At 28.2% G+C, this 17863-nt stretch overlaps 1 protein-coding gene, 1 long non-coding RNA gene and 1 pseudogene across 2 annotated transcripts; 2 read left to right on the top strand and 1 right to left on the bottom strand.

The window, feature by feature from the left end:
• The first annotated feature begins 6 nt into the window (after positions 1 to 6).
• On the top strand, positions 7 to 2433 carry LOC111040073 (zinc finger MYM-type protein 1-like). Its single transcript, XM_022323802.1, has one exon. It carries the CDS (start codon positions 15 to 17, stop codon positions 1617 to 1619), a length of 1605 nt encoding a protein of 534 aa, XP_022179494.1. The 5' UTR covers positions 7 to 14; the 3' UTR covers positions 1620 to 2433.
• On the top strand, positions 1889 to 4166 carry LOC111040045 (annotated as a pseudogene).
• Positions 4167 to 12365: 8199 nt separating this feature from the next.
• On the bottom strand, positions 12366 to 13416 carry LOC111040076. Its single transcript, XR_002605171.1, has 2 exons — positions 12510 to 13416; positions 12366 to 12449 (listed from the first exon to the last, which is right to left on the bottom strand). It is a non-coding gene; the product is annotated as an uncharacterized LOC111040076 (long non-coding RNA).
• Positions 13417 to 17863: the final 4447 nt, after the last annotated feature.

The following is a 17863-nucleotide window of genomic DNA, read 5'->3' as shown; positions in this document are numbered from 1 at the left end:
TATTTAATAATGGAATGGTTTCTCTTGCAACGATTGGGAACAGTGATTGGAAAAACATGTCAAATATATTAAACAGACATGAAATGTCACCTATTCATAAAAAATCATATGAAGATTGGAAAGAATTAGAAACAAGATTTAAATGTGGAAAAACTATCGATGACATTAATCAATCAAGTATAAAAAATGAAACGGAATATTGGAAAAATATATTAAAACGAATAATAGCCTTAATACTAACGATCAGTAAACAGAATTTGGCTTTAAGAGGAAAGTCAGATACACTTAACTCACATGATAACGGAAACTTTTTAAAATTTATTGAATTTTTATCAATGTTTGATCCCATTATGAAAGAACATATAAGGAGAATATCATCAGAAGAAATTCATTGTCATTATTTAGGAAAAAATATTCAAAATGAAGTTATTCGATTACTGGCCAATAAAATAAGATCTCATATCTTAAATGAGCTTAAAAATTCGAAATATTATTCTATAATTTTAGATTTCACTCCAGATTTAAGTAATATTGAGCAAATGACTGTGATAGTCAGGTTTGTAACAGCTATTGAATCAACCACAAGTAAAAAAGAACACGTTTCTATAAATGAACATTTTATTGATTTTATAGAACTACATAGCACTACCGGTTTAAATATGACAGAAGTTATTCTTCAAAAACTTAAGGAAATGGATATTCCTATAAGTGATATGAGAGGTCAAGGTTACGACAATGGTGCTAATATGCGTGGACATAAGAGTGGTGTTCAAGCAAGAATTCGAATTATAAATTCAAGAGCTTTCTATGTTCCGTGTAATGCACATTCTTTAAATTTGGTGTTGAATGATTCGGCCAGTTGTTGTTTAGAAGCTGTTTTATTTTTTAATACAATACAAGAGACTTATGTATTTTTTTCAGCATCAACACAGCGTTGGGGTATACTTTTAAAACATGTTAAACACTTAACTGTTAAACTGTTAAGTCAAACACGGTGGTCCAGTAGAGTTGATGCTATTAGAGCAATGAGATTTCAAGTTGGTGAAATTTATGATGCGTTAAAATATATAATAGATGACACCTCACTTATTGGTGAAACTGGAGTTCGAAGCCGTGCTGAAGCTAAAGGTATAGCTTTGAAATTAAAAAGCTTTATTTTATTTCTTTACAATATATCTAGTACTGATAATTATGAATATGTAATGAAATGCTGTAAAGATCTAGAAATTGCACTTACATCAGATGATTCATTAAGTTCTGACATCAATGCTATTGAACTTTGTGAAGAAATAATCGCATTGCACAGACGTTTAAAAAAGGAAGAGAGTGACCCACAAGCGATTTTACAATATATATGCAAAAATAAATTAATAGAAATATTTCCTAATGTTTACGTGGCATTGAGAATTTTGCTAACTATACCAGTAACTGCAGCTTCAGCAGAAATAAGCTTTTCTAAATTGAAAATTATTAAGAACTATTTACGTTCAACAATTTCACAAGACCGTTTGGTAGGACTAGCAACAATTTCAATTGAACATGAAATCGCTGACAACTTGGACATTGATGATCTCGTAAAAGATTTTGCAGCTTTAAAAGCACGAAAATTAAATTTTTAAGTTGATGTTAAATGAATAAACATTTTATTTTAAATATGTGTAATTTTACTATTTTGACCTAATAAATATACCTACTATTATGTAGTTGCAGTATACACTATAAAAGTTTTACTTTAGTTCTGATAAAAAAAAAAAAATGGCACCTATTTATTTGGAAGAAAAATGATTAGACCACAGGGGCTGCAAAATTGAGTTTTGCCTACGTATAAAAAGTCACTAGGGCCGGCCCTGTCGACATCGGCGGCGAAATAGTCAAAAAGTTAATTGTAATGTCACAAAATTCTAAGTTACGCCTGCCCAGCTCTGGCATCCGTTATTGTCTCGTCTTTGCCACCGTACGAGTGGGTGCGTGTCTTTATGTACGAGATTTTAAATTTCGAAAACGATTACATTTTACATTACGATAAATTGACATTGGGCGAAAACAAAAACCTACCGTGGTTGATCGGCGACGATTACCGAGATTCTAATTATTTGTCCGTCAAACAACACGAGCGCGAATATATCTTAAAAAATTACGAAATACTTTTTAGTTATCTTACAAATTTGTTAGACAACAAGCACGCTAAGTCCCTCCCCCCACATGGTGACACACCATTAGTTACAAAAAAAATCATTGTTTATTGACAAAATAAATATTAAATATTATTTAAAATAGAATCACAAAATATAATATGGCATATTATTATTCATTATCATTTGATTACAAACTATACTTATTAATCTCACTGACTCAGATACAGATAATATTATAGAATAATATTCTGTTTTGTCAATATCAATATTATGTTTTAAGTTATAATTTCTTTTGAACAATTTGTACTAATTATTATAAACTATTAAAATGTATTTATATTCTTCATATTAATATGTTATAATCTAAAATCTTAGTAGGCATTTGGTGTACCAATTAAATGTTTTTATTTTTAGGACACCAGAATTGTGTTCAATTGCCTTGAATCGTTGTATGTATATTTTTCTCATCTTACTAATAATACTAAGTTTTGTGAGATTCAAAAAAAATTGGGAATAAAAGAAACTTCTCTAACAAGAATTAGCGATACCCGATGGAACTGTAGGTTCAAAAATTGTAGAGCAGTAAAACAAAATTATCAGGCAATTATACAATTATTAAATGCAGAAGTTGACATTGCAATGAATAGAGATGTTTCACAAGCTATAGGTAATACCTACTATATTATATTCAAAATATATTATTATTGTTATAGGAATTTTAGCTACAATAAAATCAACTAAGTTTATCATAAATCTATTCATTTTGGAAGAAGTTCTACAGTTAGCAAACATACTTAGTACCAAATTTCAACAAAAGTCTGTAACATTAGGTAAAACGGTAAATTTAATTGAGGGGATGATTGATACTTTTGAACAAAATCGTTCAAATAAAATATGGACTGAACTATGGATCAAAATAAATGAATTTATGATAGAGAATAGGCTATCAATAGACAGTTCTAATGATGTATAATCAGGATGCAATGTTATTATATATTTTTTTCATATATTTTTAAAGTAAATTGGTACTTAAATTTATTGACATTATTTATAGGATTTACCCCTTCTAGACCTAAGCGATTAAGGAAAGAGCCCCATCATTTAAATAATTATTTTGTAACTACTACCACTAGGGCAGAGACTGAACAAATTTCAACTTTTAATGATGACATTAAAAATATCTGGAAGGTTAAATATTTTAACATCTTGGATGCAATAATAATAAATATGAAAAAACGATTTTCACCTGAAAGCTTACAAATGGCAAAAGCTATTGATAGTTTTATAAAACGAATTTTTGATGACAGTTCGTTTTTCGTAGACAACTACAAGGTAACAATAAATTAGAATATTTAAAACATATAATAATAATATAGTATATTATATAAAAAAAAAAATATTATTTTATTTTGACTTTTTGTAGAAACTATGTAATGTTGATGTTGTAACGCTGAAATCGGAAATGTTAGTAGCAAAGAACTGTATTTTTCGTTTAAATAAACAAGGAGATGTTGAGTTGGAAGATTTGAAAAAACTATTATTAGATAAAACTGTTTATCCCAATTTATACTCTTTATTACAAGTGGCGTTATCCATTCCTGTCAGTTCGGCGACATGCGAACGATCATCTCAGCAATGAGAAGAATTAAAACATGGCTAAGAACTTCTATGCACCAAGAAAGATTTACAAATCTCTCTTTGATAAACATAGAAAGAGAAATTTCAAATAACATTTGTACAGAAAATATTTTAGACGAATTTTCCAAAAAAGATCGTAGATTCTCTTTTTAATAATATTAAATATTTATTTATTTACATTTGATTTGTTTTTTTTTTTTATTGTTATTGACAATGGGTATGGAGAACTCCTATAATTCTTAGTTGGAAAGGAGTAAGTAAACAAATGAGTAATACCGTATTACCGTATTTTATCAATGAAACATAATAATATTATTACTGAGTTTATATATTATATAAATTCAGTAAAATTTCAAGACATACTTAAGGGGGGGGGGCAAAGCCCCTCACGACTATTTGATACGCATTTGTCCAGCCCGCCCCCCCCCCAAGTAAAATATTGAAATTGCGCCTATGATAGTATCACTGATCCCGCCCGTGTAACAGAAATGTTAAAAAAATTAATTACCAAACCTACACAATATAATACTTATATCACGGAATTTAAAAAAGAATTATGGTACCCATCATTTTTCAAAAATAATTGTTACTTTGTATGTGAAAAACCTACTACAGTTACAATTGTTCGTAATAATCGATCTTTTATTCGTAAACTAACATTACAAAGTTCTGGTAAATTGTTTTTGAAAGCTGGGTGTCAAGCTCATTCGACTTAAGGCGTATTAATAACAGAGCAAACTGTAGAATCATTATTTGAAACACTGCCTTTAGATTTAAGTATTTAAAATGATTAACGTTGCTCTCACATTACTCAGTCGTACACTGCAAATACGTAATGTAAGTACCTATACAATAGATCGTTTTGAATTTTAATTAGTTCAACATGTCGAATTCTGTTCATAATTTATTATATATTAAATTTTCTTTACTATCGTTCGAACAAAAATTAACCATAAAAAATAATGGCAGGCCTTTACCAGAGTTAAAAGATTTAAAGACAAAATATAAAAAAGGAAAAAGTGAATATTTTCGAAATTTTAATCCAGCATTATATATCAAAAATGAATGGTTATGTGGATGTGAAATAAAACAAGCTCTTTTCTGTTTTCCTTGTTTACTTTTTGGTGGTGTAACAGCTTGGACTAAAATAGGAGTTACTGATTTGCAACATCTAAATGCGAATATTGTTAAGCATGAAAATTCATTCAAACATATTCACAATGCGACAAACTTGAATTTGTTAGGCAAAGTTGATATAAGACATCAAATTGATATTGGTTATAAAATAGGTATCCAACGCCATAACGAGTTAGTAGATAAAAATCGCTATGTTCTAGATAAAATTCTAAATTGTATTAAATGCTGTGGTAAACACGAATTACCACTACGAGGTCATGATGAAAGATTAGGTTAGGTTTGGTTAGTGGTATTTTATATTTTAAAGTCATACCCCCACTATCAGCACCCACGAGCCGCCACTGATTACTGTAGTAAACCGTGTTTACTCCTTATACTAGGCTTTTCATAGTATTGTATTTTTATTAACATGTTTACGTGTTTTTTATATGACCTACGTGATCAAATCTACGTAGTCACAAATACTTAGAATTTATAATGTATAATTTTATTGATTACGAATGTTTTTACAATTATGATTATTATGGATATATGGCGTAAACAACTAATATGTACATTTTAATCGTAAAGCCTATCCGATGACTTTGTCGGGGTCACGCCACGAATAAGGGTCACGGGTATATAAGAAGCATTAGTTTAAAGCATTTTTTAGAATTAGTTTGTGTCTCAGTTAATACAGAACTTAGTATAGTCGTTGGGCTTGTCCCCAACATCGCCGCTATACCTAAGTTCATTCCAATTTTTACAGTACTAATTTCTCGGGCAGACACTTTATGTTCTGTCCTCAAAATTCAAGTGCAACTAAATTACTTTGTTATTATTTTTTTTAATTTACTTTATTAAAACATACTGTTTTTAACTTATAATATAACATTGACTTTCTTACTTATTTCGACATACCTTTTTTTTGTGACTCGATCTTCTATCAACAACGAGACGTCAAAGCACGTCATTAAATAATTAAGTGTACAAGTGTAGTGCGAGAGTACTACATTACTCTTAATCAACGCTATCCGAAACCCATACATTTAGATGAAATTAAAAATTCGATAAAGAAGTTTTTAATAAAATAATTTCAAAATTAAATACTCAAGATGAATTACTAAATTCAATATTATTAAATAAGACATATGAACATCACAGAAACTATCTTACAAATAGAAAAATCGGGCGCTAAGTGCCGCTAAACTACGAGAAACTATCTCGTTGGTTATAAAAATGTTGAAATTAGGTTAAGTGAAGGAAGAATAGGCATAGAATTCGCTCAACTTAAACTAATGCAAGTATTATCGAAGAATCCAGGGTATTCTCAAATTATAAAAATTTGTGGTATATTAAGCGGAGAAATAAGCAATGACAATGAAGGCATTGAAGAGTTGACACTTGAAGACATTTCTTGTTTTAATTATGCACCTATCGTGTCTTGCGACGTAGAAAAAAGTTTTTCAAAATACAAATCTATGTTACCATGACAACCATAGAAATTTCGAATTTTAAAATATAAAAATATATTTCGTAACCTCCTGTTGGTACTCGTTCCAAAATTAATATTACATTTTTTGTTATTATTTTATTAATTTTGCATTTATTTAATTGAGGAATATAGGTATAGTATTTATTCCGATTTTGAATGCTATTTAAAACCCTAATTAATCAACCAAGACATTAAAACTCAAAACAGTAATAACTCATAAACATAAACAAATGAGTTATACACTTTACTTGAAAATAGATTATAACATTATACCTAAACAATTAATAAAAAAATTCTTACGAAACTTCATGTTTACAGAAATCATAATGCAGCAAAACATTTTATAAGGACAATGATAGATATAGGCTAAAAATTTTAAACGTAAACCAAAACAAACTAATGTTGAGCAAGTTAATAAATTGAGAGAATCTTTGGATCAATTTATAAAAAAAAAACCAAACTTAAATGCTGAAATTAGTAGGTTAAAATCCATAATAATTTTATAAAACAGTGTACAATCATTTTTTTGTACACTATATTTAATACATTTACTATTATTTATATAATAATTTTAGTTAATAGATCTGGTCCGGATAATTTAGAAAATTGTAACATACACCTAACCTAACCTACACAATTATAAATGAAACATTGGATTCAGTCATCCCAGATGTAAGAGATATTTCAGAAGATGTAGCTGATACAGGTACTTATTATAATATTAATGCTATAAAATTGTAAGATATACTATTATGTTTAGTAATGTTTTATATCTTTCAACAATTAAATGATAAAACAGTTTCAACTTTCATGTAAATATGTAATCGTGTACTCTATAGTCTATATTCAATACGTTTATTATTATTTTTTAAATAATTTTAGTTGATATCTCTGGTCTGGATAGCTTTGAAAAAAGTAACATAATTATAAATGTAACATTGGATTCAGTCGACCCAGATGTAAGAGATATTTCAGAAGATGTAGCTGATACAGGTACTTAATATAATATAAATGCTATACAATTGTATGATATATTATTATTATGTTTAGTAATGTTTTATATCTCTCCACATTTAATTGATAAAACAGTTGCACATATATTTATCTAATATAAATTAAAAGGTCTAAGTTAAATTAATAACTATTATTTTTTTTTATAAAATTTCTATTACATTTTTTTTTATTTTAATTTGCTTAGGTAAATTAAAGATATTCATACATTTATATTTATAAAAACTAACATAATATTTGATAGCTATTACTTGGAGTGTGTTTAAAAAATGTAGATGTATGTTATAAAATAGATAGGTACCTACTTAAAATAAAATATAAATTACCTAATTTAAAAGTTAAAAACTATTTTTTTTTCTTTATACAGCTTCTATAACTAAGGTAATTTAATTGGTTTAATTTAATGCCATTAAACGTCAACTAATGAGTTTACATAAATAATTATTGTTTATGTTACAAAAGTGTAATTACAATATAAAACTTACTTATCAATCATACAACAAAAAATTTAACTTTAAAAATCATATATTATTAATTATGTTTTTCTAATCTTAGGTAAATTCATGCAGTATGAGTATCCATCTGATATGTGTCACTTTTATGAAAACATTAACTGCAATATTAAATTATTTTAATATCCAGTGGACCATGTAGGTCAGACATTGATTTTCCTTTTACAAAATATAAAGACGGAAAAAGTTTTCGGTTCTCTACCCATTTTTATACAATGAAATTAAAATCTGGTTTAAATGTTAAACGGTTTTTTTTGTTATTCTGTTGGATGGAATGTCACTAAATAGAAACATGTTGGTTGTTTGCTAATTAATCGTCAATATTCCTACTACCGAGATTCTTGGATCAAAGGGATTAATGATTGGCGACATCTATCATCAATAACTGCTTCAGTGTAGAGTATATTAGTGAAAACGTCATATTAGATGGACCAATGATAAAAATAAATCCATTGTTTGATATACTTCTTAAAAATTTTTAAAATGCTTTTTTGCCAAACTAACAACTTTCTTTAGATGAGTCTTTACTGTTGCATCGACTCAACTTAGTTATAGGCAATATACAAAATATAAGAAAACCAGATATGAAATAAAGTTTTATGAATTATGTACGCCCGATGGGTATGTACTAATACATCACAATTGTGTATACAAATTATTAACAATTTGTGATACTTTAAAAATGATTATAAATTATGTATAAATACACATTTTTTTTTACTATCAACACTGATTTCCACGTTTTTCGCGTGCATCCTCGAAAAACAAAGTATGAGATACCTAAGTGTCAAACTCAACACCAATTTGCCTTTTACTGCACGCATTGCTCAAGCATTCAAAAAGACGACCAAATCGGCCAGTGCAATCGAAAGCAAAAGACAGTATATATGTAAATCATGTAAAGCAAATTGCATTAGTAAAACACTTTATAGTAACAAAAAATAAAATTTATTTTCTGATTAAACAATACAAGTTTAAAAGAGAAATATTTATCCAAAAATTAATAAAAAAGCTACATCAAAAATTACCAAGATTTCAATGAACCATTGGGATTTGTTTATAATTCCAAATTTAAATTTACAAAAAAGTTTAATTATGACTAGTAATAAGTCGGATATTGAATAAATAGTTATTCGTTATATTTAGTTGTTGGTCACAAGATTCCTTATGTAATTCAAATAGATTTATAAATGAACGAGCCCCAGAAATATTTAATATAGGTACAGCGAAAATTATTTGCAACATAATATCATGAACATAAGCTTTTTAAAATATATTAGTTAAATTGTATTAAGTATGTATTACTTAGACATAGTATTTTTTTTTATTATTAGCAGTAATTAATTATACCTGACAAACATATAACATCGGTTTTTACATCAAAAATATTTTGTATACAACGTATACATCACAGTTATGAATACAAATTATTAACAATTGGTGCCACTTCAAAAATGATTATAAATTATGTATAAAAACACATTTTTTTCTACTATCAACACTGATTTCCATAAATATAGGGGACACATAACGCCACATCAGGGGCTATTCAACATAAAGACAATTCTAAGCTTACAGAACACAATGTCATGCCAGAGGCTTAAAAAACTATCAATTTTAAACATTGTGAATACTATTGTGTAAACTATGGTTAAACAATCAGTGTTTATTATAATACCACCAAAATTAAAAGTAGCAGGTTTCATTTTTAAATATTGTATACAATAGACAGTGTAGTATAAATAGAATCAAGCTAAAAGTTACTTATTTTACTTAGTTACTTGCCAGTTGTCATTGAATACAATGATTTTGAGTATGATTGTCAAGTATTTTAATAGATGCTAATAACAATTCATTTTTAAACTGTGTATAACTAATATTATTTATTTTAATCAATCTTGAACCGTAATAAAAGAATTAAAAAACATTTAAATTTTAGTTCATAATCAATTGCAAATATCTTCAAATGATAGGTATCATTTATAAAATAATTAAAACATTTAACAGTTCTATAATAGGTGGGTTCTATACCAACTATATTTATATTACATTAGGTTTCTATCAAAATTAAAACAAATTCATGATTCCGGCAACTAAATACAAATTTGATAAAAATTATTAATTTACTATGACATTAAAGTAAAAGAAAATTTTAACTAGTTTTACCAATGCAATTGTATTTGTTCAGACTAAATACCAACTAAATCAAAAGGTAAGTACATAAGACATAATTTATTCAGACATTGCCAACTTGATATAGCAACTACTGACCTACCATCAAAAATTCAAGTATTTGTTATAAACATACTAATATAGTATAAAAAAACAATAGTCTACCAGAATTTACTTCAAAGACATTCAACTATAACTCCAAATACCTAATGTAAGACATTAAGTATATTATTATTAACCTAAACTGAAACAATTACAAAAATCATGTACAGGGGAAAATTAACCACTCACTAATAAAACAAAAGGATTAGACTTCATGTCTTTTGAAAAAAAATTGAAGAGTTTGTTAAAAGTTATTTAATGTAATTGTATGTACTAACAATGGTTCTGAGAATACAGCAATCCACAGAGAATCAGTTAACAGTTTACTTACAATTAATCAAAACCAATCCAAAGTTAATTAGACAAGCCATAATATATTAACACAATTAAAAAGCATACTTCTATTTTACCTGAGATAGATTGTTATTACACCAAAAAATTGAATAAAAACACAAAATGTACTTGGATGAAAAGATTCGTGAACTGTATGAGGAGTGAGACAGACTCTGCTTGGCAGATTTTTTTTTATAAAGGGATAAAAAATGCTGTTCAAGTATAAAAATGAGTTTCAAATTAACTTTTAAAATAATTCAATAAATATTTAATTCTAACCTTTAAGAGCACATAAATAACAAACCATAAATAAACCATATAATATTGATCTCAAATGCAAAAATAAAATTAACTAAACAATATATTATATACTATGTTATTAATATTTATGTTTAGGGCTAGGGACTTATAGAAGTTAGCATATTTTTCAATAATCATTCTAAGCATAGCTAAGTGATATAGAAATTTGTTTCATTGTACTAGGAGCTTAAAGCAATAATTTTTATTTTGCATATTCAGTTGTTTTTTCCTCATAAGAGCATATTTTGTTATATTTGTATTTTAAGAGCACATTTCACATATTTTATTAAAATTTAAACAATACTCGGCAGAGAATAATATATTATACATATGTACTATACAACATTTAATATGAATTTTCTTGAAATTGGAAAAAAAAATAGATAAAAAATTATTATATAATCTATACTTTGTGATTTCCTAATTATTTGTGTGTTGTGAGAAACAAAATCGGTCAATAATAAATACGCCGAAAACGGTCAATCGATGTCAATTTGTCTATTTGTATAATATGTGTTTTCGTCTTGCGTCAGTATAGTTTGTCTATCGTATTGCATATTCGTATGTGTTTTTTTTTAATTTACCTAGTTCGTCTGTTCACATTGTTTATTTAAAGATTAAGTTTAAAATGTCCAAAGTAAAAACAAATATATGTAGCTGCTTACAGTCAATGGTTTCAGAATCCGGTAGTTCTGTGTTTTTAATTGTTGAATCAGTACTATTTTGTAAACTTTGTGGAGTTAGAGTTAGTGCTCATAAAGAAGAAATGAAAACAACAGTGTAACTTTATAAATTTGTAGGTTTTTTGAGTTTTTAACGAAAAATAAAAACAGTTTTAGAGCATATTTTAGCATTTTTGCATATTTTTATAGCATATATGATCATTTTTAAGGGCATAAATGCATGCATATTTTAAGGTTTATTATGGAATGAAGTTCTATGGACAGTAATATAGTATTCACCTAGTTCACCTGAAAATATAATGCTCACATTATCACCACCAAGTCGCTTATATAAAGATGGCATTTTAAACGAGCAACAAAGTGCATGGGATCAGCTAGTCCTTGATATATAGAACAATAAAATTGTCTACATAAATAAATAATAATATAAAATTCAAATAAATTATAAAAATAAATCTCGTAATAAATAAATGCAACAAATTATACATAGGTAAATCCAAATAAATAACTTATATAAAACCTTAACTCACTATATCAGATATTCATATAGATAATAATAGGTATACATTTAATTTTTATTTAAAAATTTAAGCAAAGTAAAGAAAGTGCATATTCTAAATCCAATCAATTGTATTTCATTAAATCATACTCAAACTCTCAACTTCTAAAACATCACAATGTAAATAATATTTGGCTTATAAACTATGACATACCTACTAGCTGGTATCTCTTTTAATAAGGTTGCCACCAGTCTCATATTTCTTTGAGTCTCTCTTCCCCTTACTTTAGGTGTGGACTATTTCTATTTCCTAGGAAGATTGGGAGCAAACTATAAACCCATAACACTCAAGTCATTCATTGAGACTCACCTTTCACAAATCACAGCCATTATTTTCAACTGGATGAACATTGAATTGGTTGAACGTTGAACTAGTTAAACATTGAACTGGTGCTGTGGACATGTATATCATTATAATATTAATAAATTATTTCTGCAAGTACTCACACTAACCTAACAACTCGACGTACACGAGATCGTGCAAGAATATGCACTACCCTCTAGTCACGTTTTTTGGCAACCACCATTGGCTGTAGTCACTAGAAGTCTGACGAAGACAGAAGAGTGAAAACGAACCAAACAACGTGGTTTTGAACGGCGACAAAAGATCGAGCTGTACGCCTGTACAAGCTGGCGGGTTAGGTGCGACCGTCGTGACAACAGATGGCGCCGTCTCGCCCGACAAAATGTGAGCAAAAAATTGATTGTAATTTTTATATGTGAAACCCTAAGATGAATTGTAAAATATAAACAACTTTAAACTGAAATTGTGAAGAGAGTTTTAGAAGAGAAATTAGCAAGGGAGCATAAACTATGAGTGTGTTGAGTGTGATGGAGCAATGGCACATGAAAGTTCGAGAACAACAATGTTGGACTCTCACCGTCTTGACGCCGACGGCCGACGAGTCGGTTGACGAATGCACACTGCGGAGTGATGACTGCTCGGAGTTTCGGGCACAAATAATATATTATATAATATAAATTGGGCAATAGATAAAAACGGACTTCGTTTAGTTCGGTGATTCAATGAATGTTCTGTGGTATTACACAAAAAACATGGACTCTGGACGTAGCCACATAGGTCAAATACTTCATTATCGCTGTGGCGGGAAGGTAGAAGGAACAGTGGTCAAGAAGTCAAACGAGTGAGAGAATAAAATATAAAATATAAGACATGATAATTACTGATAAAACGGCGCGTTTCGGACAACCACTAATCACAATGCAGAGCAATTAATGACGTTTTGTGGTAATTTACTAATTTAATACTGAAGTTATTTGATAATTATTTATCATTTAAGGTTAAACTCAGACCGTAAAATTCCACATCGGTTTTTACAAGCATCGTTCAGAGGACGTAATACTGGTATTTGTTGTCTCCGTCATACCAGTGCACAATATAGCAAATTTACGCTCAGCAGAATACTTGTAGCTCATTTAGTTTAAAAATTAGAGTGAATTGACCTATTTTGGAACTTGATGGTAAGAACATCATCTGTTTTGTACGTTGGTTTTTTACGATAGTTCAATTGTTTAGCAAGTTATATGTATATAATATACGGTAAATTAAAAATGGTCATAACTCACTTAAAAATTGAATTATCGCAAAAAAACTACGTACAAACACAGACTATGTTCTTATCATCAAGTTTCATAATAGGTCGATTCACTCTAATTTTTAAACTAAAGGAGCTACAAGTGTTCTGCCGAGTGTAATAAATTTTGCTATATTGCGCACTGGTATGACGGAGACAACAAATACCAGTATTACGTCCTCTTAACGATGCTTGTAAAAACCGATGTGGAATACTATGCTTATCTGTGTTTATATATTATGTTTATCTAGGTAATAAATACATTAAATTATAAATAATCTGTTTGGACTATGACTGAGCAGCAGAAATTACGGAAAACACATTTCGACTAACTCAACGCATAAAATATAGCCATATAGACTAGAAACTAGATAATGGTATACATTGTAATTAGTATTATGATTCAACAATTTAATAAACGTTCAAGGATTTGAATAATTCAATTACCTATATGATACTATAATATTAGTAGGTACATATTATAATTGTATTCTGTGATTATATCACTTATGGTTAAGACAGCTTGACAAAGCTATTATTTTACTATTTACTTATACAGTTATACCTACATTGAGAATTTATTTATAAGGACGATGAGAAGGGAAAGTAGGGGATTTAATAAGGTTAAATAAATTATATAATTGTAATAACGCAAAAAGTAGAATAAACAAAAATAAGGCTCCTGCCTACGTTAATATTAAAATCGTATGTTAACTTTAAGAATCTGTATGATTCTCTACACGTATAAGTGCTGGAGAATAATACCAGAAAAAGATGCAAGTATTGCAATTACGTAATACGTTTTTACCTTCCTCCAGGTGTTCTTAGGGCTCTCGAGATCGTGTATTCGAGAATTTCATCAAATACCTACACTGTACAATATAAATGTAATAGGTATGTAAATATAATGCAATATAAAGTAATCAATAACAATATACTTTATATTAAATGTCTTACCTGACTCGTATAACTGTCTCTGGGTTATACTGTAGGCTATAGAAGTTTTAGGTGACACAAATTAATTACTCAAAATACTAGAATCAAATTAATAAAACACACTGATTATTGCTCGTCATAAGGAATCCAGTTGTGTCTCTCGTAGGATTCGGTACAGAGAGGTTGTTACTCTGTTTGGCGGTGCCCATGCACTGGCAAAGGGACGATCCAGTTGTGTTGATCAGAGAGTAATAGGCGGCTTCATCAAAGGGTCGTTTTTTGGATTCGAGAGGTAGATTTCTCTTCTGCGACAAGGTCACAAGGACTTTTGTTTACCATACCTTTTCTCTGGCGGTATGTCAGAAAGCCCCCGCCCTAGGTACACTTAACCGTTGCAAACATAGGTACGTGTCGATTTCTTAATCCGTGATCGTGTAATATAAGTGACTATTTTTGTCTGTGAAAGTGATTTATTGGGGTCTGGAGTATTCCGATTTCTAAGTGCGACAGTCTGGCCGTTATTTATTTATATTGAATTGAATTGTTATAATGATGTGCGAGCATATATCATTATTCATTACAATAAATTATTGAGTTTCGATTTTCAACAAAATATGTCATTGTCACTCATTCAATGTGGAGACCGGAGACGTATTTTATAAACGGATAATTTTCTTAAAAATATAGGCACTCTCTCCAGATATAAAAAATATTTATATATTATATACAAACAATTGTGGCGTGCAGAACAAAATAAATGCTCTATACCATTGTGTACAAAGTACAGAGGTTCTGAATAATTTACTTAAAATAATATAAAATAAATATATGAATTAATATTTATACATATAATATGTGTGTATAAGTGGCTTAGTGAGGTGTGGTAGTGAGCTCAATCTGCGGAACGCTCCGAGTGAACGTACCGGCTGGGGTTACTAGCTCCTGGATGGGTGACCACCAGGGGTTTTTACCAACAAATCCTTGCCACACATACACAAAACACTTGTTACCCCCTACCATCATAAAAAAAACCTACTAAGCCTATACAAAAAACCCCTACTGTACGTTGTATCAGTATCACCCTACACCCAACGGCCTATGTTTCAAGGGTGATCTTAGTAAAAACAAAAAAATGTGTGTAGGTATCGTAATGTTAGCTCTCCGCGTATAGAAAATTCAAGTATGGTTTTACACTATTTGTACCTTCTTTAGATATTTAATTAAATAGTTTTTTGTGCCTCGATTATAATATTAATTATTATACATTATTGTAATTTGTGATATTATTACATTAATACATTATTATTACAAAATTATTCCGACAAAATATTATTATTATTATTTAACAATTTATCAATCTTAATCCTTGTCAGTTGTAATATTGTCCGTACTCCTTATGATATCGTTTATCGTTAATCGCCAATTGAGAATAGTTAAATTTGCACGGAACAATTTTTAAACAGGTATCTTGAAATTTATATCTATATTTTAAGTTAGTGTCATTAATTGGTCAATTGGTGGCTGCTCTCATCAAACGTAACATGTACTATATAATTTATTGTAAACTGTTATTATAATTAATATTAATATGTTTTGATACCTTATATATCTACTCTGTATCACATTTACTCATTGTGCCTAAGGTATAGATTGTAAATTTTTTTTAATAATATAAAAAAAATATATTTTACGTTAGGTCGTTAGATGATATATTAATAATTAATTAATAACATCTTATACTATATTAGTACAGGTAATATTATTTTTAAATTAGTTCAATTATTTCTGAGGGATTTTTATCATTAATTTTGAATTTAAATAATAATAATATTAACTCAATTAAGAATTAAAAAGAGGATAAGTAGCAATAGATGTCGCTCTGCTGTAAGTTTTAAAATCAATCATCCAATATCATAGTATACGAAAAACCATTCTGAGCGGAGACGGTAGCTACCTATGTCAGTCCAGAATATTTTATATTGTTATATCTATTATTATTAATACGGTAGCCGATAAGTTGAATTAATATTATTCTTAAATTATCAGTGATGCTGGAAAAATATTATATATGCTTATGTAAAATTGGGATGTTTTGGAACCGAAATTCAACAAAATGACTAAAATCGTTATTCTTTGTGATAATATTAGGTACATAATAATAGTAATTTCGTCTAAATTTGAATTAAAATATAAAAAAAAGCTGTGCTTATGTTTATTTTTAGATTTTTTAGTCACAGAATTAACTCTTTAAGTAGAACCTTGTTTTAAATTTTCAATCCTTACCTATAGAAGTTGAACATTTAATACATTTTTAACAACAAAATCATTTTTTAAATTTAATATATTTTGTCAACATTTGAACTTTAAATGATTATTAAGCTGCAAAAAAGTGACAATGTATTTTTAGTATTTTTCAACTGATATTGTAACAATATATCAAGAGCCCTGTATTAAATTTCTTCTCTTTTTGACCCAACAGATACAATTTTATTATTTATAGAAAAAAAACCAAAAAAAATTGAAAGTTGAAAATGTCCGTAAATAGCTCAAAACGAGTAAAATATTTTAAAAATGTTATCAAGTATTTGAATTAATAAAATAAACAAATATGGTATAAATTTCAAGTCCCTACAGTTATTCATTTTTGAGTTACAATAAAGTAAAAAAATCGAAAAATCCAATGTTGTAAACCTCAAACGCTCATAAAAATTCAATTTGACTTTCCGTTAGATTTTTTTTTTTTTTTTTGATAAAAGTAGAAAATCTTACAAGGAATCTTGTATTAAATTTTTAAATCTTAGATATAAAAAAAAATTGTTGTGAATTTCTAGCTCAAAATAATTTTCTGATTTTCGTGATTTTTACCAATTTTGTCAAAAAATTCAAACGCTCATAGAAAAAAAATTGTGAATTTACGCTCTACTTTTGTTTTAATTTACACTAACGAAAGTTATGAGAAACCTTGTATTACATTTCCAAGGTTTTTTACAGAGCAAAAATTGTTTTATCGACATGAGTTTATAAAAAATAAAAATCGAACATTTTTTATGACTATAAATAGTTTAACACGAGTCAAAATATTCTGAAAATTTGATGATGTATAGAAAATGCGAATATAAAATATATTCAGTGAAAATTTGGATTTTGTCGAAAATCGATTTCCCATAAAAATTCTCGCTTTCCTTAAATTTTTTATTTGTTTTTCCTGCCACTATTGAAAACTATTAGGATTTTTTTATTTTTGACCCCTCAAAGTATCAACTAGATTCAATTTTC

Source organism: Myzus persicae, unplaced genomic scaffold (assembly GCF_001856785.1).
Source record: "Myzus persicae strain clone G006 unplaced genomic scaffold, MPER_G0061.0, whole genome shotgun sequence".
NCBI lineage: Eukaryota > Metazoa > Arthropoda > Insecta > Hemiptera > Aphididae > Myzus > Myzus persicae.
This window is presented reverse-complemented; position numbering and strand designations above follow the sequence as displayed.